This window comes from Pongo abelii, chromosome 9, assembly GCF_028885655.2.
Source record: "Pongo abelii isolate AG06213 chromosome 9, NHGRI_mPonAbe1-v2.0_pri, whole genome shotgun sequence".
Lineage (NCBI taxonomy): Eukaryota > Metazoa > Chordata > Mammalia > Primates > Hominidae > Pongo > Pongo abelii.
The window spans coordinates 30,642,867-30,665,800 of record NC_071994.2 but is presented as its reverse complement, the minus strand read 5'-3'; the positions used below and the strand labels follow the sequence as shown (position 1 = coordinate 30,665,800).

General features: G+C 39.6%; 1 protein-coding gene across 5 annotated transcripts in view; it reads left to right on the top strand.

Annotated features, from left to right (window-relative positions):
• The window catches only part of RAG1 (recombination activating 1), a 64,152-nt gene extending 41,726 nt beyond the window's left edge, over nucleotides 1-22,426 (top strand). For 2 of the 5 annotated variants that reach the window (XM_054524487.2, XM_054524488.2), the window contains exons 2-4: nucleotides 8,405-8,508; nucleotides 9,078-9,181; nucleotides 15,946-22,426. In XM_054524487.2, coding sequence (XP_054380462.1) covers nucleotides 9,085-9,181; nucleotides 15,946-19,091 — 3,243 coding nt within the window. In that variant the 5' untranslated portion in view covers nucleotides 8,405-8,508; nucleotides 9,078-9,084 and the 3' untranslated portion in view covers nucleotides 19,092-22,426. Of the gene's footprint in view, nucleotides 1-8,404; nucleotides 9,182-15,743; nucleotides 15,815-15,945 lie in introns of all 5 variants that reach the window. The other 3 variants (XM_054524489.2, XM_054524490.2, XM_009246464.4) reach the window with 3 other exon arrangements.
• The last annotated feature ends 508 nt before the right edge of the window (nucleotides 22,427-22,934 follow it).

The window sequence follows — 22,934 nt, the reverse complement described above, 5'->3', positions numbered from 1 at the left end:
TCTGATTATAATTTTCTAAGTTTCCACTAATGGCTATATTAGTTTTCTAGGGCTACCATAACAAAGTATCATAGAGTAGGTAGCTTAAACAACCAACGTTTATTTCCTCACAACTTTGGAGGCTAGAAGTTTGAGATTAAGGTGCTAGTGGAATTGGTTTCTCTGAGGTCTCTCCTTGGCTTGTAGATGGTCATATTTTCTCTTTGTTTTCACATTGTCTTCCCTCTGTGTGTGTCTGTGTTCTAATCTCTTTTTCTAAGATCACCAGTCATATTGAATTAGGGCTCACATAATGACCTCATTTTAACTTAATTACTTCTTTAAAGAGTTCAAATGCAGTCACATTCTGAGGTACTGGTGGTTAGAAATTCAACATATGAATTTACAGGAAGGGGATACAATTCAACCCTTAACAATAATGAACCCTCTCACTTTTGTTAATATCTTTGTTTCATATTTTAATATGTATCCTCAAGTTTTGTCCAAGTTGGAGACCACTGCATTTTGTCTTTTTAATATGACCTTTCATGTGTCTGTTCTGATCTATTATGGATCAAACTTTATAGTATATTGATCTTATAGTGTAAGTCTCAGGAGGTGAACTTAATTCCAATATTTTTAGGGAAGGGTACCTTTTCATTACTCCCATGTAACACTTAATGTTTATTAAATACCTACAAAGCCCAGAGGCTTTGGTATATTGTGTTTCTATTTTCATTTCTTTCAATAACATTTTAAATTTTCAGTTTCCAAATTTCTCTTATTACTAATTTCCAGTTTTATTCCATTGTGGTCAGAAAAGATACTTGATATGATTTCAGTTTTAAAAAATTTGTTGAGACTTGTTTTGTGGCATAACATATAATCTATCCTGGAGAATGTTTCGTGTGCTGATGAGAAGGATGTGTATTCTGGAGGTATTGGATAAAACATTCTATAAGTGTCTGTTAGGTCCATTTGGTCTATATTACAGTTTAAATCCATTTTTGGTTGATTTTCTATTGTGATAATCTGTTAAATGTTGATACAGTAGGCTGCTGGTGTTTCCAACTATTACTGTATTGGAGTCTGTCTCTCCCTTTAGATCCAATACTTGCTTTACATATCTGAGTTCTCTGGTGTTGGGTGCATGTAAATTTACAATTGTTGTATCCTCTTACTGAATTGATTCATTTGTCATTATATAATGGTGCCATCTCTTTTTACAGTTTTGGATTTAAAAGTCTATTTTATCTAATATAAGCGTAGTTACTCCTGCTTACTTTTGGTTTCCATTTGCATGGAATATCTTTTTCCACCCCTTCACTTTTCGTCTATGTGTGTCTTTGTAGTTGAAATGAGTTTCCTGTAGATAGCACATGCTTATGTCCTGTTTGTTTTTGTCCATTCAACAGTCTATATCTCTTAATTGAGGAACTTCATTCATTCACTTTCAATGTTATTATTGATAGGTGAAGACTTACTTCTGTCGTTTTATTGTTTTCTGGTTGTTTTGCATTTCTCTTCCTTGTTTCTTTATCTCTTACTGTTTATCTTTGTGTGGTTTGCTTGGTGACAAAGTTTAGTTACTTTCTCTTTTTCATCTGTGTATCTGCTCTACTAGTGAGTTCTATAGTTTTGTTTGTTCTCCTGATGGTAGTTATTGCCCTTTGGCTTCCAGATATAGGGCTTCCTTAATCATTTCTTGTAAGACCAGTCTAGTGGTGATAAATTTCCTCAGTTTTTGCTTCTCTGGGAAAGACTTTGTTTCTCCTTCATTTCTGAGGGATAGTTTTGCTGGGTGTAGTATTCTTGATTGACAGTTTTTTAATTTTCTTTTAGCACTTTGACTATATTATCACGTTGTTTCCTTGCCCACAAGATTTCTGCTGATAAATATGCTGTTAGTATAATGAAGATTCCCTTATATTTGAGTTGACACTCTTCTCTTGCTGTTTTTACACTTCTCTCTTGCTGTTTTTACACTTCTCTCTTTGTCCTTGAATTTTGACAGTTTGACTATGAAGTGCTTCAGAGAGAACCTTTTGAAGTTGAATCTGTTCAGGGACATTTGAGGTTCTTGAATTCATATGTGTACATATTTCCTAATACTTGAAAAGTTTCCAGCTAATATTTTATTAGAGTTTCTCTGCCTTTTCCCTCTCTTCTTCTCAAACTCCCATAATTAAACATTAGTTCACATAATGGTATTTTATAAAGTCCATAGGCTTTCTTCATTCTTTTTTATTTTTCTTACTCTCTCTCTCTCTCTTTTTGTCTGTTTGGGTTATTTCAAAAGACTTGTTTTCAAGTTCAGAAGTTCTTTCTTTTGCTTGATCCTAGTCTGTTGTTGAAGCTGTTGATTATATTTTTTATTCAACTTATATAATTCTTCACCTCCAAGATTTCTGTTTTTTAATGGTATCTATCTCTTTGTTGAATTTCTCACTAAGATCTTGAATTGTTTTTCTGATTTTGTTAAACTGTCTATCTGTATTTGCTTGTATCTTGCTGAGTTTTCTTATACTCATTGTTTTGAATTTCTTTTCAAGCATTTCATAGAGTTTCTTCTTTAGGGTCTGTTACAGGAGAATTCCTTTGGAGGTGTTATATTTCCCTGCTTTTTCATGTTTCTTGTGTTCCTTTATTAGCATCTGTGCATCTGCTGGAGCAGTTGCCTCTTCTAATTTTACAGACTAGCTTTTGTAGAGAAAGACTTTTTCCTGTGAGTCTGTCCTATAGTGTCGATTGGGTAAAGTGGTTTGGATTTGGTTACCGGTGGCTGCAGTAGTGTAGTATCCATGTGATTTCTTTGGCTGTAATCAATATCAATGGTGTTTGTAGAGACAGTGATAAGGCTTTGCTGGGGTTGGGGAATGATAGGTGGACTGGTTCTCAGGCCCTGGTAGGGTATGTGTTGGGCATGGTAGCTCTGCTGGTCATCAGTACAGTATTGCCAGTGGTGGCAAGCATTGGGTGATCAGTCCTTGGGCAATGGGGGCATGCATGGCAGTGCCCCTGGTCTTGGGGGAGGTTTATTTTCTATTCTAGACTGCCTGTTTCCCGGGGTGCAGGGCACTGTGTGAGCTTAGGTTCGGGGTTTACAGCTGAACCACTGAATCTAGCTGGATTCTTGGATTCCTGGCTTTGTAGTCTTTTGTCTGGTGGAATGATGGCAGGGCTCCACGTATGTGGATATGCCAGGACACTGGCTTCCAGAACAGAATTCACTTTATTGGTGGCTCTGCTCTCAGCATGATGCAGTTCCATAGTAGTTTGGGTCCTGGGGAGGGAAGAACCCACCATGATTTCCTACTCTGGAGCAATGGAGCTGTGTGGACTCCAGGCAGCTTTTGTATACTGGGCTTAGGGACTGTGAGGACTGTGGGGACTGTGGGGGTCTTTTGTACCTAGGATTTCAGGCATCTGCAGTGGTAATGAGGGCTGCTAGGGATCTCCTGACTACTTTCCCCCTTTTCCCCACTATAGGGAATCCCTCTTGGCTCCGAGCTGATCTTGGCTGTGTGCTTCATTTCCTTCTCTATACTGCCGTCTTGAATCTCCATGATTCAGAGGGTTTCGTCACTTCCTTGCTGAATTCCAGTGTTCTGCATTAGACGCTGTACTCAAAGTGTAGTTATTTGTTTGTTGTTTTGTCCTTCTTTGTGGAGAAGGTGAGCTTTGACACTTCTAGGCAGCCATCTTGTTGACAACATCTTCCATGTGCCTTCCTTAGGCACAATTATACTGTCTCCCTCCTGCCATACTCAGGTACTTATGGTGTTGCCCAATGTCTGGATTAAACTGGAAGCTGGAGGTTGAGGGCACTCTGGTGATGCAGTCCAAATGGCTCATTCACTTGGAGCACAATGTGGGGCTGAGGAAGGAAAAGACGGATTTTCTTGGGGCTTCTTTACACCTTCCTTACCACACTATACAAGGTGCTTGGTTCTCCAGGCCTTGTAGGCAGATGGGTGAGCATGGTCTCCTACAGCTTCCTTTTCCCCAGAATTCCACAGAGGGAACTGAGGGTGAGGTGAGGTCTTTGGATGACCTACTCTTCAGCCTTTGATGCAAATTTCATCACTCTTGATTCACAATCTCATTAGCTCTTTCTGCCCTACCAATTACCCCAGGTTTGTTTATTCATTTTTTTGTGTCAATATGGCTGGATCACAGAGTGCTGAGATATTTGGCTAAACATTATTCCTTGGTGTGTCTATTAGTGTTTTTCTGAATTATATTAACATTTAAACTATTTGACTGAGTAAAGCCCTCCCCTATGAGGTGGGCATCATGCAATTCATGGAAGAATCAAATAGAACAAACAGGAGGAGGAAGGGTAAATTTTTTTCTCTTTCTACCTGACTGCTGAAGCTGGAGCTGGGAAATTATTGTTTTCCTAGCCTTGGACTAAGATTTGTTCCTGCTCTTCAGACTTTTGGCTTGGTACTGAAACTATAACACTGACTTTCCTTAGTCTCTAGCTTGTGGATGGCAGAGTGTAATAGCCTTCATAATTGTGTGAGCCAATTCCTCATCTCTCTCTATTTTATTGGCTCCGTTTTTCTGAAGACCCCTGACTATACAGCAGTGTCTAATGTGTCTAAGGTAATATTTTAAGCAGAGAGAATGGCCAATGTCAGCGTATCTGGACATTTTGAGGACCGGCAAGGAGGCTACTGTGGCTGCGGGTAAGTGGAAGAAAAGATGGAAAAGGCAGGGAAAGTCATGTTCCCTGTTGGCCCTTGAGAGGCCTTTGGCTTTTATTCTAACCATGATGGGGAACCATAGGAACCATAGGAGGGTTTTGATTAGAGAAGTAAAGTGATTTGACTTATAGTTTTAACAAGATTAGAATTTGTTAACTGATTGGGCATGAGGATTTAGAGGAAGAGATAAATGAAAGATAATTCTAAGAGTTTGCCTTGAAGTGTAGAGTTGCCATTAAGCAAGCTGAGAAAGACTGTAAGAGGAGTGGGTTTTGGAGGAGGATTGTGAGTTCTTGAGATAACATTGTATTTAACAGTGTGCGAAGCACCTCAAATGTTTTAACTCACTTAATTCTGCCAAGAACATTACCAGCTTCATATTATTATTCTCATCTTCAAATGAGAAAATGGAGTCAGAGAGGTTATGAAATGTGCCCCAAATCACACAGGTTGCAAGAGTTGGGGCTAGAATTTAAAGCAATGTTACGGCACTCCAACCCCTGGGTTTTTAACCAGTATCCCACACCACAGCTCAACATTAGATGGATAATAATGGCCATGATAATCATACTCGCTCATTAAGAATGAAGCCCAATGAGTATCTTCCAATTTGACCTCTTCTTCTTCCTCCTTGGGTGGGTGGATGAAGGAAATGCCCAAGATGAGGGACGTGATCTCCACTGTGCTAGTTGGCTTGGGCTACCATAACAAAATACTATGGACTGGGTAGCTTAAACATCAGAAAATATGTATTTTCATAGTATGGAGGCTTGAAGTAGAAGATCAAAGTTTGATTTATTGATTTATACCAGTGGTTTTCCTGGTTCTCCAACTTGAAGCCAGCAGATTGTGGGACTTCTCAATCTCCATAATTGTGTGATCCAATTCCCATAAGGCAGGTTTGATTTCTCGGGAGGCTTCTGTCCTTGGCTTCCAGACAACTGCCTTCTTACTGTGTCTTCGCCTGGTCATTCCTTTGTACACACACACTTCTGGTGTCTCTGTGTGTATGTCCAAATTTCCTTTTCTTATAAGGATACCAGTAAGATTGGATTAGAACCCACTCTAATGACCCCATCTTAACTTAATCAACCCGTTTAGGGCTTGTGATGTTAATCTTATGTGTCAGCTTGACTGGGCGAAGAGATACCCATATAGCTACTAAAATGATTCTGGGTATGTCTGTGTTCATATTTCCAGAAGAGATTAGCACCAATGTGGATGGGCATCACCTAATGTGTTTAAGGCCCAGATAGAACAAAAAAGTGGAGGAAGGCCTAATTTGCTCTCTCTAAGCTGGGATGTCCGTCTTCTCCTGCCCTCAGACAACCGTGCTCCTGGATCTCAGGACTTCGGGCTTGGACTGAATTACACTACTGGTTTTCCTGGTTCTCCAGCTTGAAGACAGCAGATTGTGGGACTTCTTGACCTCCATAATTGTGCGAGCCAATTCCTGTAATAATCTCTCTCTCTCATAGCAGATTTTTGTACAAAAATAATCAGAAAATGATGCTCCTTTTCCATCTCTCTCCAGAAGCACTAACTGTTCATAAGTTGAAAGTGAATATAGTTTTTAATTAAAATTTATGAAAAATTTAGCAATTGTTCTCATTAGATATAAAACAAAGCCACATAGTTATTATAGTTTAAACATAATTGAATTAAATTAAAGCTAAAGCTCCTTTGTCTTAAAAACTAACCCTTTCTTATCCTCAAAAAAATATTGTGAAATTTGAAAGCCCTCACTGAGGCAAACTGGGCAGTTGCCCAGTTTGGCTTTTTGTAAAGACATTTATTGGTATCCTGCAATTAGGCATTCAGGCCATTATGTTTACTGTAGAGTTGAGAAAGCTTATTCCCCAAACCTGTATACTAGCTCTGAGAAATTTAGGTCATGTTCCTCCTATGTCAATGTTTGAACTCAATCTGTGATCTTATGCAGGTAAGTAGGATGAGGAGGCAAAACAATGCCTCACTATTTTGTAAGGTTTGGAAATGGAACAGATGTCTCCTGATTAGAAAGGATATTTAGCAATCTTATGCACCGGCCTTTACTCTCAGCTCTTCAGATTTTCTCATGAATACCTGGTCCTCATGTCTTCTCTTGTTTGAGAAATAAGAAGAAGGCATTTATTACACATTTCTGGGACTGGTCAGGATTAGCAAGACAATGAGAATGGAGTCCTGTGTTGTCTCTTGACCTTTGTGGAAGACTGGAGTTAATGAAATGTGGGGTCTTGTGCAAGTTACTTTGACCTTTTAAGCTTTTGGCTCTGTTTCCTAGTCTATAGGAATTATGGGGGATTTCTACAAAGGTAAGTGATGGTGGAAGAGGGGGTAGGGAGAATAGAGATTGGGATAAGGGGAAGAGGGAAGAGAAGAGAAGCAAATACATGATTTCTTCTTAACCAGTTCATGGATTCAACAACTTCTGAGACTTTTTCTTATGGCTTTTTCTGATAGTCAAGAATATAGACTTTTCTTTGCCCACACGGTGGCACTAGCTGCTTAGAAAACAGTGTAGCTAAAATCAGAAAGCCCGCGGCAGCACTCCTGAAAGCATGGAGAGTAAGCTGCAGCCGACGTTTAGAGCAATTAATAACACATTAGAGATTTTACTAACAGGGGTAATTCACATTGAGTTAATTAGAAAAAAATTTTAAGACAGAGAAAGTCGGGGAGAAATGAGTGTGTGGAGACACTGTCTCTCCACCACCAGTGCAGGGTGGCGAGTTTGCATGCTCACCCAGGGCTCCGATCTAGCGACGACCTGTTAAGGTTCTGCTCCATTGCCAGCTTGAGTTTCTTTACCGTCTAAGATGCATCTTGGATGGGTTAGGGAGGGATGTTCCCTTTTCAGTGTAGTGGAAAGAACGTTGTCCTGGGAGCTGGGAGATCGGATTTGTAATGCTATTTCTGCTACTAATTTCCTTCTGTGATATGGAACAGGAACACTCTGCCCTTCAGGAATAAATAAAATACATGCGTTGGGGCAAGTAACCTCTAAGTTCCCTTCTAGTTCTGGCTTTCAAATTGGTGATGTTAGAAGACAAGAGTTTTGCTAGTTAGAGATGTATAAGACACATGCTTATGTATGTAATCTCAATGTCCGTAAACAGCATCTGCTGAATTATGATAAGAGCTCAAAATGCAGCGTTCACACACTCAGACCATGGCTGCAGGAGTAGATTTTGATTGTTATCAGCAATTGGAACTCATTGCTGTCTGGGAAGAAATTGAATTTGAAAAGGTCTCTTAAAAGGGCCTTTGGGAGCCAAGGGGAATAAGTGTAGGCAACCTGCTAAGGGGGGTTGGGGCTTGGATGGAGAGGCAGGTGAAAGCAGGGATGCAGGGAGCACATTGCCTGGAGGAGCAGAGCCAGTGAAGGGCCTGTCGGCTCTTCCAGGACTAACCACAGCTAATCACTAGTCTGGGAGGTCTGCGCTCAAGGCTGGAGCTTGGCATCAAATTGTCCAGGCTCTAGTTCACCCTTTTCATTCTTTGTCTCTTGCAACAATTGGCCAATACATGTCGGCAGTGTTTTATTTTTAATTTGCTGGGAACAACATGGATCCTAGGCATCTCTGACTTTGCTATTTTATGATGCAAGTTAAGGTTTGCTTGTCATGTGGGAAAGATTTGAAATAAAGACAGTGAATAAAATGTTAGTGTCCGGAGGGACAATGGGCCATTGTTTAACTTGTTTTTTCCAGGTGATCCAAGGGAGGTCTCACTTCTCAATAGGAGACAAGCGGCTTGATTTCAACACGGATGGGAGAAATTGGGAGGTGAAATTGGGACAAACATGGAAATACTGGTGATGTATACAAATCCAGACTTTTATCAAACAGAGCAATTAGAAAACTGTATCTTCATATGCACCCAATATTTTGTTATGTCTCATTTAAAATTCATTGAGTACTTCATTTGTAAATATTGTGATTTTTCCTAATTATAAAAGTATACATGACTGATGAAAAATTGAGCAATACAGAAATCTATGTTAAATATGTTTTAAAGAGAGAGAGAGAGGGAGAGAGAGAAAGCTCCTCCATTATCTGGTCTGAACCTCACACCCCCACCATTCTTTGATGAGTCCGTTTGACCAGCTTACTTGTCCAAGAAAAATTGAAAAGGATTCCATTTATAAATTTTTGAGCTCAGAGAAATTTTCTAACTCTGCTTTGGAGGTTATGGGCAACAAACAAACTCTGTTCACCTTAGACTCTCGGTGCTAAACCAAGGAAAGTCCAAAACAAACCAGTGCATTTTGTCACTTAATTTCATGTAACTTCCAAGTGAACCTACAGAACTGAAGCCTGATGCTTGAACTTGCTGCTTTGTTCTAATACTGTGGGATATTATTATTTTGCTCTTTCCTTCAAGGGGAAGCATGAACATCTGGCCTTTTCTTTTTCTTTCTTTAAGTCCATTGGAGATGCAAGATTTTAAGGAGCAGGAGGATGGGGGGGAAGGACACCCTCTTGCATGTAAGTCATGTTATGACTCCTCTCTACTTGACCTCATTGTGTAAGGAGGGCCCAGGGCCACAAAGCTTGCTTCCTGATGGTCCTGTTGAACATGAACACTGTCTTCAGGAAATTCTTAGCTCTCACCTGCCTTTTCTCACCATGTTGCCTCAAATATGACCCTCAGGTAAAGGCTGCATCTCCTTGGGGAAAAACACACTGAAGCTCCTAGAAGCCACAGACCAGTTTCTCCTCTCCCCCAGTGTAACTGCAGTGGCTTCTGCCTCGTCTTTAGTGAGCAGCTGTGGCCCCAGGGCTGTTGTGTGGTTAAATAGGTCCAAATGCGAAAGAGTGGGAGATGTAAGAGGAGCCTCGAATGAGGGCAGCACAGAACAGTGAAATCCTTGCAACTGCCTCCTTGACAGTTTTTGCTGAGAATCAGACAAGCAAAGAATCTCTCACTTATTAGCTGAACACAGAAAGACTTTGGGGATAAAGCTGGTCTGAGAATTATAAAGGGGTTTTGAAACAGAGACAGAGGTGTGTATACACCTATTCATTCTTGAATTATCCTTAGACTATTACTACAAAGTGGCTTTCATTATTCTCCTTTCGTGGTATAATGGAGTGATTAAGAACATGAGCTTTGGAATTCCACCCCACCTTCACTAAGTAGTGGCTGTGTGACCATGGGCAAGTCATTCCATTGCTCTGAACTTCTGTCGTTTCTTTTTAGACATAATACTATCAGATGCGTATGATTGTTGTGAAAATTAAATGGCACATAAAACACTTACAAGCCTAGCCCATTGCTCTCAATAATGGGGGCTAATATTATTAATCTTAGGTTGCAGGTGATGAGATTCAAGTTCATAAAGTTTAAGCAATGAATCAAAGGCCTGAGTCAAGATTTAAATCCAGGTCTGTTGACGTCCATACTCGAGTAATGTTTAAACTGAGAGTAGTTACAAGGAGCATCAACGTTCCTCAGCAAGATTTGACCAGGTTGAAAGGTTCTGAGATTGTTTGGATAACATTTCAAGATAATAATAAAAAAATTCCATAGTGGTGTTAATATCTGATGAACATCTGCAAAGAGGCAGACATCGTTTCAAGTATTTTCCTATAATAACTCTCATTGTATAGCATTATTGACTCTTTGAGGTATATACTACTAGCATTTCCTTTTTACAGATGTGGAACCGAGGCACAGAGATACAGAACCCTGGCAAAAGCTGGGGCTTATACTGACTGACAAGACCATTTCCAACCCAAACATTCTCAGGGAGGGAACTGGCAGCCAGTGCCCCAGCAAACACTTGCACATGGTTCTACACTCAGGCCCCCCTGAGCTAAGCTTCCTAAAGAGCCAGGTGGCAGCTGGAGCTGGGGTCTCCTGGCCCATGATTGGCTGCCATCATTTGTGGTTAGCCCTCCATGGTGGGGGAGGCTGGGAAGGACAGTGGAAGCTGATAAACAGCTCAGCAGTATGTTCTGAGAAACAAGAGAGCAAGGAGAGAGCAGAGAACACACTTTGCCTTTTCTTTGGTATTGAGTAATATCAACCAAATTGCAGACATCTCAACACTTTGGCCAGGCAGCCTGCTGAGCAAGGTAACACTCATACTTTTCATGCCTTGAGCCAAAATATTTATTACATTTTTATGTTTCTAACTAGAAGTGCTTGAGCTTTTTTTCCTTCCAGGTGATGAGGGGATGGAATGAGCAAAGCTACGTCAATTTTTTTTTAATGTATGAAAATAAAAAAGGTACAAGAGGCCAAGTTTAGGGCCACTGAAGTTTCATAGAAAGATGCAAAATATCTGAATTACTATAAATGAATGCTATTGTCAGAAGAAAGGTTTAAGGAGTGCTTCTTGAATGAATGTGTACAAATCAGCAGAAGGTAAGGTGTGAGACTCTTGGAAATAAATACTGTTAGTTTAGGCGAGAAAAATAATCAGGAACATAAATTCTAGGGTGGGAGGAAATGTATGGTTTCCCAGGTATTAACAAGTATTGCCAGGCATTTCCTGAACTAGGTTGGCCTAAGTAGGAGACCAGTGTTTCTCAAAATATTCACTCATTTTAGAATCACTGAATGTTTAAAAATGCAATTTCTGGATTCCTTCCCAAACAGCCAGACTCTTTGGGACCTGATGAACTGCATTTCTTTTTAAAAACAAACTCGCTCATGATTCTGATTTGTATTAATTTTGAGAATTGCCACGGTAGAGACCCTGCTTTGAGGTTATGTTCTTGAGTCAGGATTCCTGGCCAGGGATTGTGATGATATATTTCTCTTTCTGAAGTGGTTCATGCAAGAGGTTGTCTGAAGGAAGAGCAAGAATTGTAGTGTTATTTTGTGGATACTTGAGACTTATAAAAAGGCTTTTTATTTTGTCACGTTTTTGATACATGATGTTTGGCAAAAAACAGACGATAGTATTTGCAGAGTGAATGAATAAGTGGAACAGGTGTGATAATGAGAGGTCACACTTGAGCACACAGTTATTACTTGGAAATTGTGTACAGACTAAGTTGAAGACGTTAGGAGGGAAGATTGTGGGCCAAGTAACGGGGTGTATGTGTGTGTGTGTAGGGTGGGCAGCTGGGATGGAAATGGGGGGCTGCTGCTGCTGCTGTGCCCTGGTCTCCTGAACTAATGATATCACTCACCAGAAACTACTGTTCCTGCACTGTCCAAGCCACCCCAAACTAGTCTGTCAAAATGAATCTGTGCTGTGTGGAGGGAGGCACCCCTGTAGCTCTGATGTCAGATGGCAATGTCGAGATGGCAGTGGCCGGTGAGGACAGGGCTGAGCCAGCACCAACCACTCGGCCTTTGACATCCTGAGGCTGGTCTGCTGCTGAGATCTTTTGTTAGAAGAGAGGAGATCAAGCATTTGCAAGGTTTCTGAGTGTCAAAAAATATGAATCCAAGATAACTCTTTCACAGTCCTAACTTCGTGCTGTCTACAGGTCCATATTTTAGCCTGCTTTCTCCATGTTCATCCGAAAAGAAAGAAAAACTAAGGGTGGTGGTCAGATTTGAAATTAGCCAGATCTTAAGTTTTTCTGGGGGAAATTTAGAAGAAAATATGGAAAAGTGACTATGAGCACATATACATCTAGTCTTTAAAACAGTTTTATCCAAAATAAAGGTATCACAAAATTAATAAAAATAGTTACTTGCTTGTTTTGAATAATTCAAATGATACAAAAATGAATAAAATAAAAAGTGCAAAAGGCCCTCTTAACAATGCCAATTCTATTTTTTTCAGAAATTAAACACTGTTAAGATTTTAGTGTATATCCTTTCATAATTCCTGTGATTTCATATATGTATAAATACAAACATATCTACATAAAGAGAATCCTACTATACTTGCTATTGTCATTCTATTCTCTACTTTTTCATGTGAGCATCTTTCCATGTCACTGATGCATACAGAAATTGCACATATGCATCAGTGCATACAGAAAATTAAATTTTCTGCATGGTTTTCCACTGTATGTCTGGACCATAGTTTATTTAAAAATGCCCTTTGGGTAATTATTTATATTGTTTCCTGCTTTTTCAAAGTAACAGTTTTGGAAACAAATCTCTCTCTCTGTCTTTGTATAAATATTGTTGCATTCCTGTGGAAATGTTTCTTTTGGATAACTTCCCAAAAGGAGATTTATTGCACCAAAGATAATATATTCAAAAATTTTAAAGACATTGCTCAATTGTCTAGTAGGCATTTTATACCAATTTATACTTCTCCCAAGAATGTATGGAGATATCTTAATTTCTCCATGCCTTTATTAATGCTGAACCATATAAGTAGTTTTAATTTTTGCTAATTGAATAGATAAAAAATATCTAATCTAAGTCTAGTTCTTTAAAGTTTTATCTTCTACCAAAAGTAATACACGTCTATTTTAGGGAGTAAAAATCACAAGTAAGGATAAAAAATAGTGCAGCAATAAACACAGGAGTGTAGATGTCTCTGAACATACTGATTTGATTTCCTTTGGATAAATACCCAATAGTAGGACTGCTGGATCATATAATAATTCTATCTTTAGTTTTTTTGAGGACCTCCATACTATTCTTCATAGTGGCTGTACTAATTTACATTCCTACCAACTGTGTATGAAGGTTCCCTTTTCTCTACATCCTTGCCAGCATTCATTATTGCTTGTCGTTTGGATACAATCTATTTTAACTGGGGTGAGATGACATCTCATTGTAGTTTTGATTTGCATTTCTCTGATGATCAGTGGTGTTGAGCACCTTTTCATATACCTGTTTTGCCATTTGTATGTCTTCCTTTGAGAAATGTCTATTCAGATATTTTGCCTATTTTAAAATCAGATTATTAGATTGTTTCCTATAGAGTTGTTTGAGCTCCTTGTATATTCTGGTTATTAATCTCTTGTCAGATGCATAGCTTACAAATATTTTCGCCCATCATGTGGATTGTGTCTTCACTTTGTGGATTGTTTACTTTGCTGTGCGGAAGCTTTTAACTTGATACAATCCCATTTGTCCACTTTTGCTTTGGTTGCCTTCCACAGGAGTATTTAAATAAATGTAGTTTGGTAGATTTTGGTATAGTAATGCAGGCCAGTGGGAGTCAGGGGAGAAATGTGTAGGGAAATGAGATAGTTCTAAGGATCCTACAAACATGCCTGATGATTGACTTACTCAATGTGAAAGTCAATATTAAACTTGATGAGCTCTAGAGACGGTCATGCATTTTAAAAAGAATTACTCAAAATATTGTCTTGGAATACCAGAGAGCAAGTGCTTTAAGTATAGGCTGGGAAGTAAAATGCTAAAGGAATGAGAAGGCATTTGGGGTTGAGTTCAACCTAAGAGGCAGGGGAGCCACAGGGAAAGACCTAGCACCTGCCACAGAAGAGAATTAGGAAGCAGAATTGAACTATAAGCAATTTTGAGGTGTTCGTTGGGCTGCAGTTGAAATATTTTTTGAGGTTAATGAGACATTTGAAATGGCTGTGTATTGTTTAACTCTTGCATAGTCCTGCATAGGGAACAATCTAATAGGATTTCTCTGTGAATCAAGTCTTAGAAATTTGCTTTTAATTTTTATGAAAAACACCCATTTCTTTGTTTTTGAGACAGAGTTCTGCTCTGTCATCCAGGCTGCGGTGCAGTGGTGTGATCTTGGCCCACTGCAATCTCTGCCTCCTGGGTTCAGGCGATTCTCGTGTCTCAGCCTCCTGAGTAGCTAGGATTTCGAGTGCCTGCTACCATGCCCGGCTAAATTTTTTTGTATTTTTGGTAGAGATGGAATTTCACCATGTTGGCCAGGCTGGTCTCGAACTCCTGACCTCAAGTGATTCACCCGCCTTGGCCTCCCAGAGTGTTGGGATTACAGGCATGAGCCACTGTGCCTGTGCCCCAAAACACCAATTTCTGATGTGTAATGCATAGAAGATGGAACAAACTTCAGTAAAGCAGGGACTTGAAAAGAGGCTTTTGTAGCAGCTGTCAGCATTAACTCTTGCCCCTCTGTGCCTCCTAATCCCACCCCTGCTCAAAGTATATTCGTCTGAGAATTTGTCTCCATAACTATGTGACCATAAAAATTGTCATCGATTTTGTTAGTTGATCAATTGAGGGAAAAACATATGTTACTTGATATAACTGGTGGGTCAAAATAATTAACCCACGCAAATTTGATAGGTGGATGGGATGATGGATTGAAAATACATTTGCTCTTTTTCCAATTATGTACTAAGTAATTTGGGAAAGATTGATCTAATTGGGTCTAGAGAGTACACCTCACGTGGCATTGTTAGACTTTTTTTCTGCATCGCTAGCGATCTGTGCACTACAACTCAAATCAGTAGGGTTTCCTGGCATATGTAATTGCCAATGTTTTTTACCAGAAGAGAAACATTACTCCAACCTCTTCTTATTATGTTACAAACTATAGTGCTAATGACCATCGACTGACAATGACTTTCAGGATGACCTGTGTGAGTTTTATCTGAAACCATGTGAATTTTTCATCTTAAAAGTCCCTTAGAATCTCAGTCTATGTACACTCTGGTTTGTTGCAGGTTTAGAGTTCGTGTTTTTTGTTTCTAATGTAGACACAGCCTTATAATTTACAACAGCATTCACTAATTAAAATTGTAAGCATAATTACTATCCATGATACTTATTATTAGTTTGCATTCATAAAGCTCAAAATTCACTTCATCCTTTCAAGTAGTGAATAATTAGTTTCTTTGGGTTTGCAGCTTTATCATCCTTTTATGACCCATTTGGAAGAAATAAACAACCAACCTCCTGGAAGACTGCTTTAAAAAGCTGGAAATATATTGTCCAGCTAGTGCAATGAGGCTAATACAATGTGGAAAATATTACTTTTCTTTGATTTTAGTAGCCTGTTTATCTTTACATTTACTGAACAAATAACTATTGAGCACCTAATGTATACTGGGACCCTTGGGGAGGCAAAGATGAATCAAAGATTCTGTCCTTAAAGACCTTAAGGTTTTTGTGGAAGGAAATACAACTTTACATGTATATATTTAAACATTTATATGTGTCTAACAGGTATAAGTAACCATAAACACTGTCAGAAGAGGAAATAACTCTATGATCAGCACCTAACATGATATATTAAGGTAGAAGATTTAATACATATCTTTTGGAATACATGAATAAATAATTGAATGTATTTATTTTTATTATTTATAAGATACATCAGTGGGATATTGATATTGGTCTTAATATGACTTGTTTTCATTGTTCTCAGGCACCTCAGCCAGCATGGCAGCCTCTTTCCCACCCACCTTGGGACTCAGTTCTGCCCCAGATGAAATTCAGCACCCACATATTAAATTTTCAGAATGGAAATTTAAGCTGTTCCGGGTGAGATCCTTTGAAAAGACACCTGAAGAAGCTCAAAAGGAAAAGAAGGATTCCTTTGAGGGGAAACCCTCTCTGGAGCAATCTCCAGCAGTCCTGGACAAGGCTGATGGTCAGAAGCCAGTCCCAACTCAGCCATTGTTAAAAGCCCACCCTAAGTTTTCAAAGAAATTTCATGACAACGGGAAAGCAAGAGGCAAAGCGATCCATCAAGCCAACCTTCGACATCTCTGCCGCATCTGTGGGAATTCTTTTAGAACTGATGAGCACAACAGGAGATATCCAGTCCATGGTCCTGTGGATGGTAAAACCCTAGGCCTTTTACGAAAGAAGGAAAAGAGAGCTACTTCTTGGCCGGACCTCATTGCCAAGGTTTTCCGGATCGATGTGAAGGCAGATGTTGACTCGATCCACCCCACTGAGTTCTGCCATAACTGCTGGAGCATCATGCACAGGAAGTTTAGCAGTGCCCCATGTGAGGTTTACTTCCCAAGGAACGTGACCATGGAGTGGCACCCCCACACACCATCCTGTGACATCTGCAACACTGCCCGTCGGGGACTCAAGAGGAAGAGTCTTCAGCCAAACTTGCAGCTCAGCAAAAAACTCAAAACTGTGCTTGACCAAGCGAGACAAGCCAGTCAGCGCAAGAGAAGAGCTCAGGCAAGGATCAGCAGCAAGGATGTCATGAAGAAGATCGCCAACTGCAGTAAGATACATCTTAGTACCAAGCTCCTTGCAGTGGACTTCCCGGAGCACTTTGTGAAATCCATCTCCTGCCAGATCTGTGAACACATTCTGGCTGACCCTGTGGAGACCAACTGTAAGCATGTCTTTTGCCGGGTCTGCATTCTCAGATGCCTCAAAGTCATGGGCAGCTATTGTCCCTCTTGCCGATATCCATGCTTCCCTACTGACCTGGAGAGTCCAGTGAAGTCCTTTCTGAACGTCTTGAATTCCCTGATGGTGAAATGTCCAGCAAAAGAGTGCAATGAGGAGGTCAGTTTGGAAAAATATAATCACCACATCTCAAGTCACAAGGAATCAAAAGAGACTTTTGTGCACATTAATAAAGGGGGCCGGCCCCGCCAACATCTTCTGTCGCTGACTCGGAGAGCTCAGAAGCACCGGCTGAGGGAGCTCAAGCTGCAAGTCAAAGCCTTTGCTGACAAAGAAGAAGGTGGAGATGTGAAGTCCGTGTGCATGACCTTGTTCCTGCTGGCTCTGAGGGCGAGGAATGAGCACAGGCAAGCTGATGAGCTGGAGGCCATCATGCAGGGAAAGGGCTCTGGCCTGCAGCCAGCTGTTTGCTTGGCCATCCGTGTCAACACCTTCCTCAGCTGCAGTCAGTACCACAAGATGTACAGGACTGTGAAAGCCATCACAGGGAGACAGATTTTTCAGCCTTTGCATGCCCTTCGGAATGCTGAGAAGATACTTCTGCCGGGCTACCACCACTTTGAGTGGCAGCCACCTCTGAAGAATGTGTCTTCCAGCACTGATGTTGGCATTATTGATGGGCTGTCTGGACTGTCATCCTCTGTGGATGATTACCCAGTGGACACCATTGCAAAGAGGTTCCGCTATGATTCAGCTTTGGTGTCTGCTTTGATGGACATGGAAGAAGACATCTTGGAAGGCATAAGATCCCAAGACCTTGATGATTACCTGAATGGCCCCTTCACTGTGGTGGTGAAGGAGTCTTGTGATGGAATGGGAGATGTGAGTGAGAAGCATGGGAGTGGGCCAGTAGTTCCAGAAAAGGCAGTCCGTTTTTCATTCACAATCATGAAAATTACTATTGCCCACAGCTCTCAGAATTTGAAGGTATTTGAAGAAGCCAAACCTAACTCTGAACTGTGTTGCAAGCCATTGTGCCTTATGCTGGCAGATGAGTCTGACCATGAGACCCTGACTGCCATCCTGAGCCCTCTCATTGCTGAGAGGGAGGCCATGAAGAGCAGTGAATTAAAGCTTGAGCTGGGAGGCATTCTCCGGACTTTCAAATTCATCTTCAGGGGCACTGGCTATGATGAAAAACTTGTGCGGGAAGTGGAAGGCCTCGAGGCTTCTGGCTCAGTCTACATTTGTACTCTTTGTGATGCCACCCGTCTGGAAGCCTCTCAAAATCTTGTCTTCCACTCTATAACCAGAAGCCATGCTGAGAACCTGGAACGTTATGAGGTCTGGCGTTCCAACCCTTACCATGAGTCTGTGGAAGAACTGCGGGATCGGGTGAAAGGGGTCTCAGCTAAACCTTTCATTGAGACAGTCCCTTCCATAGACGCACTCCACTGTGACATTGGCAATGCAGCTGAGTTTTACAAGATCTTCCAGCTAGAGATAGGGGAAGTGTATAAGAATCCCAATGCTTCCAAAGAGGAAAGGAAAAGATGGCAGGCCACACTGGACAAACATCTCCGGAAGAAGATGAACCTCAAACCAATCATGAGGATGAATGGCAACTTTGCCAGGAAGCTCATGACCAAAGAGACTGTGGATGCAGTTTGTGAGTTAATTCCTTCCGAGGGGAGGCATGAGGCTCTGAGGGAGCTGATGGATCTTTACCTGAAGATGAAACCAGTATGGCGGTCATCATGCCCTGCTAAAGAGTGCCCAGAATCCCTCTGCCAGTACAGTTTCAATTCACAGCGTTTTGCTGAACTCCTTTCTACCAAGTTCAAGTATAGGTATGAGGGAAAAATCACCAATTATTTTCACAAAACCCTGGCACATGTTCCTGAAATTATTGAGAGGGATGGCTCCATTGGGGCATGGGCAAGTGAGGGAAATGAGTCTGGTAACAAACTGTTTAGGCGCTTCCGGAAAATGAATGCCAGGCAGTCCAAATGCTACGAGATGGAAGATGTCCTGAAACACCACTGGTTGTACACCTCCAAATACCTCCAGAAGTTTATGAATGCTCATAATTCATTAAAAACCTCTGGGTTTACCATGAACTCTCAGGCAAGCTTAGGGGACCCATTAGGCATAGAGGACTCTCTAGAAAGCCAAGATTCAATGGAATTTTAAGTAGGGCAACCACTTATGAGTTGGTTTTTGGAATTGAGTTTCCCTCTGGGTTGCATTGAGGGCTTCTCCTAGCACCCTTTACTGCTGTGTATGGGGCTTCACCATCCAAGAGGTGGTAGGTTGGAGTAAGATGCTACAGATGCTCTCAAGTCAGGAATGGAAACTGATGAGCTGATTACTTGAGCCTTTTAGTGAGTTCCGAAAAGCAACAGGAAAAATCAGTTATCTGAAAGCTCAATAACTCAGAACAGGAGTAACTGCAGGGGACCAGAGATGAGCAAATATCTGTGTGTGTTGGGGAGCTGTCATGAAAATCAAAGCCAAGGTTGTCAAAGAACAGCCAGTGAGGCCAGGAAAGAAACTGGTCTTGTGGTTTTCATTTTTTTCCCCTTCGATTTATTATATTTTGTATTGAGATATGATAAGTGCCTTCTATTTCATTTTTGAATAATTCTTCATTTTTGTAATTTTACATATCTTGGCTTGTTCTATAAGATTCAAAAGAACTTTTTAAATTTTTCTGATAATATCTTACATTTGTACAGCATGATGACCTTTACAAAGTGCTCTCAGTGCATTTACCCATTTGTTATATTTATGCAGAAATACCTTACATCAGGACAACTTTGAGAAAATCAGTCCTTTTTTATGTTTAAATTATGTATCTATTGTAACCTTCAGAGTTTAGGAGGTCATCTGCTGTCACGGATTTTTCAATAATGAATTTAGAATACACCTGTTAGCTACAGTTAGTTATTAAATCTTCTGATAATATACGTTTACTTAGCTATCAGAAGCCAAGTATGATTCTTTATTTTTACTTTTTAATTTCAAGTAATTTAGAGTTTCCAAATTTAGAGCTTCTGCTTACAATCTTGAAGCCACAGAGGCTTGTAAAAATATATGTTAGCTTGATGTCTAAAAATATATTTCATGTCTTACTGAAACATTTTGCCAGACTTTCTCCAAATGAAACCTGAATCAATTTTTCTAAATCTAGGTTTCATAGAGTCCTCTCCTCTGCAGTGTGTTATTCTTTCTATAATGATCAGTTAACTTTCAGTGGATTCAGAATTGTGTAGCAGGATAACCTTGTATTTTTCCATCTGCTAAGTTTAGATGGAGTCCAAATGCAGTACAGCAGAAGAGTTAACATTTACACAGTGCTTTTTACCACTGTGGAATGTTTTCACACTCATTTTTCCTTACGACAATTCTGAGGAGTAGATGTTGTTATTATCTCCATTTCATGGGGGTTTAAATGATTTGCTCAAAGTTATTTAGGGGTAATAAATACTTGCCTTGGAAATTGAACATAGTCCTTTTGTCCCCAAAGCCCTTCTTCTTTCCACCACAAATTAATCACTGTGTTTATAAGGTAGTATCAGAATTTGTTTAGGATTCACAACTAATCACTATAGCACATGATCTTGGGATTACATTTTTATGGGGCAGGGGTAAGCAAGTTTTTAAGTCATTTGTGTGCTCTGGCCCTTTTGATAGAAGAAAGCAACACAAAAGCTCCAAAGGGCCCCCTAACCCTCTTGTGGCTCCAGTTATTTGGAAACTATTATCTGCATCCTAAGGAATTTGGGATTTGCCAGTTGCTGGCAATGTAGAGCAGGCATGGAATTTTATATGCTAGTGAGTCATAATGATATGTTAGTGTTAATTAGTTTTTCTTCCTTTGATTTTATTGGCCATAATTGCTACTCTTCATACACAGTATATCAAAGAGCTTGATAATTTAGTTGTCAAAAGTGCATCAGTGACATTATCTTAAATGGTATGTATTTGGTGCTTCTGCAGGGATTGAACTCAGTATCTTTCATTAAAAAATACAGCAGTTTTCCTTGCTTTTTATATGCAGAATATCAAAGTCATTTCTAATTTAGTTGTCAAAAACATATACATATTTTAACATTAGTTTTTTTGAAAACTCTTGGTTTTGTTTTTTTGGAAATGAATGGGCTACTAAGCCACCCTTTCCCTTCATCCTGCTTAATCCTTGCAGCATGTCTCTGCACTAATAAACAGCTAAATTCACATAATCATCCTATTCCCTGAAGCATGGTCATGCTGGTTTATAGATTTTTTTACCCATTTCTACTCTTTTATTCTATTGGTGGCACTGTAAATACTTTCCTGTATTAAATTATCCTTTTCTAACACTGTAGGAACTGTTTTGAATGCATGTGACTAAGAGCATGATTTATAGCGCAACCTTTCCAATAATCCCTTAATCAGATCACATTTTGATAAACCCTGGGAACATCTGGCTGCAGGAATTTCAATATGTAGAAACACTGCCTATGGTTTTTTGCCATTATTGTTGAGATTGCAATATCCTAGACCCTAGTTTTATACTAGAGTTTTATTTTTAACAATGCCTATTGCAAGTGCAATTACGTACTCCAGGGAAATTCGCCACACTGAATCGAGCATTTGTGTGTGTGTGTGTGAAGTATATACTGGGACTTCAGAAGTGCAATGTATTTTTCTCCTGTGAAACCTGATTCTACAAGTTTTCCTGCCAAGCCACTCAGGTGCATTGCAGGGACCAGTGATAATGGCTGATGAAAATTGATGATTGGTCGGTGAGGTCAAAAGGAGCCTTGGGATTAATAAACATGCATTGAGAAGCAAGAGGAGGAGAAAAAGATGTCTTTTTCTTCCAGGTGAACTGGAATTTAGTTTTGCCTCAGATTTTTTTCCCACAAGATATAGAAGAAGATAAAGATTTTTTTGATTGAGAGTGTGGGTCTTGCATTACATCAAACAGAGTTCAAATTCCACACAGATAAGAGGCAGGATATATAAGCGCCAGTGGTAGTTGGGAGGAATAAACCATTATTTGGATGCAGGTGGTTTTTGATTGCAGATATGTGTGTGTCTTCAGTGATTGTATGACAGATGATGTATTCTTTTGATGTTTAAAGATTTTAAGTAACAGTAGATACATTGTACCCATTTTACATTTTCTTATTTTAACTACGGTAATCTACATAAATATACCTCAGAAATCATTTTTGGTGATTATTTTTTGTTTTGTAGAATTGCACTTCAGTTTATTTTCTTACAAATAACCTTACATTTTGTTTAATGGCTTCCAAGAGCCTTTTTTTTTTTTTCTATTTCAGAGAAAATTCAGGTACCAGGATGCAATGGATTTATTTGATGCAGGGGACCTGTATTTCCATGTCAAATGTTTTCAAATAAAATGAAATATAAGTTTCAATACTTTTTATATTTTAATATTTCCATTCATTAATATTATGGTTATTGTCAGCAATTTTATGTTTGAATATTTGAAATAAAAGTTTAAGATTTGAAAATGGTATGTATTATAATTTCTATTCAAATATTAATAATAATATTGAGTGCAGCATTTAAAAATTAACATCTTTTACTTTGAGAGAAATACAGAATAAATTTGGTGGTCTTTGGATTAAAGGACAATAGAATAATGATTATGTGTAAAATTTATCCTAATGTAGGATGAGACAGTTTTTTCCCCCAGATACATAGAATAAACAGTAAATCTTTTTGTTTGTTTTTTCACTTTTTTGAGACCGGTGAAAATACAGACTTATTCTCCAGAAAATTCACATACTTATTATATTAGGCCATTCTTTTTCTTTGTTTTTGTTTTCTTTTTTCTTTTTTGAGATGGAGTCTCGCTTTGTCGCCCAGGCTGGAGTGCAGAAGTGCGATCTCGGCTCATTGCAAACTCCACCTCCTGGGTTCAGGCCATTCTCCTGCCTCAGCCTCCCAAGTAGCTGGTACTACAGGCGCCCGCCACCATGCCCGGCTAATTGTTTGTATTTTTTAGTAGAGATGGGG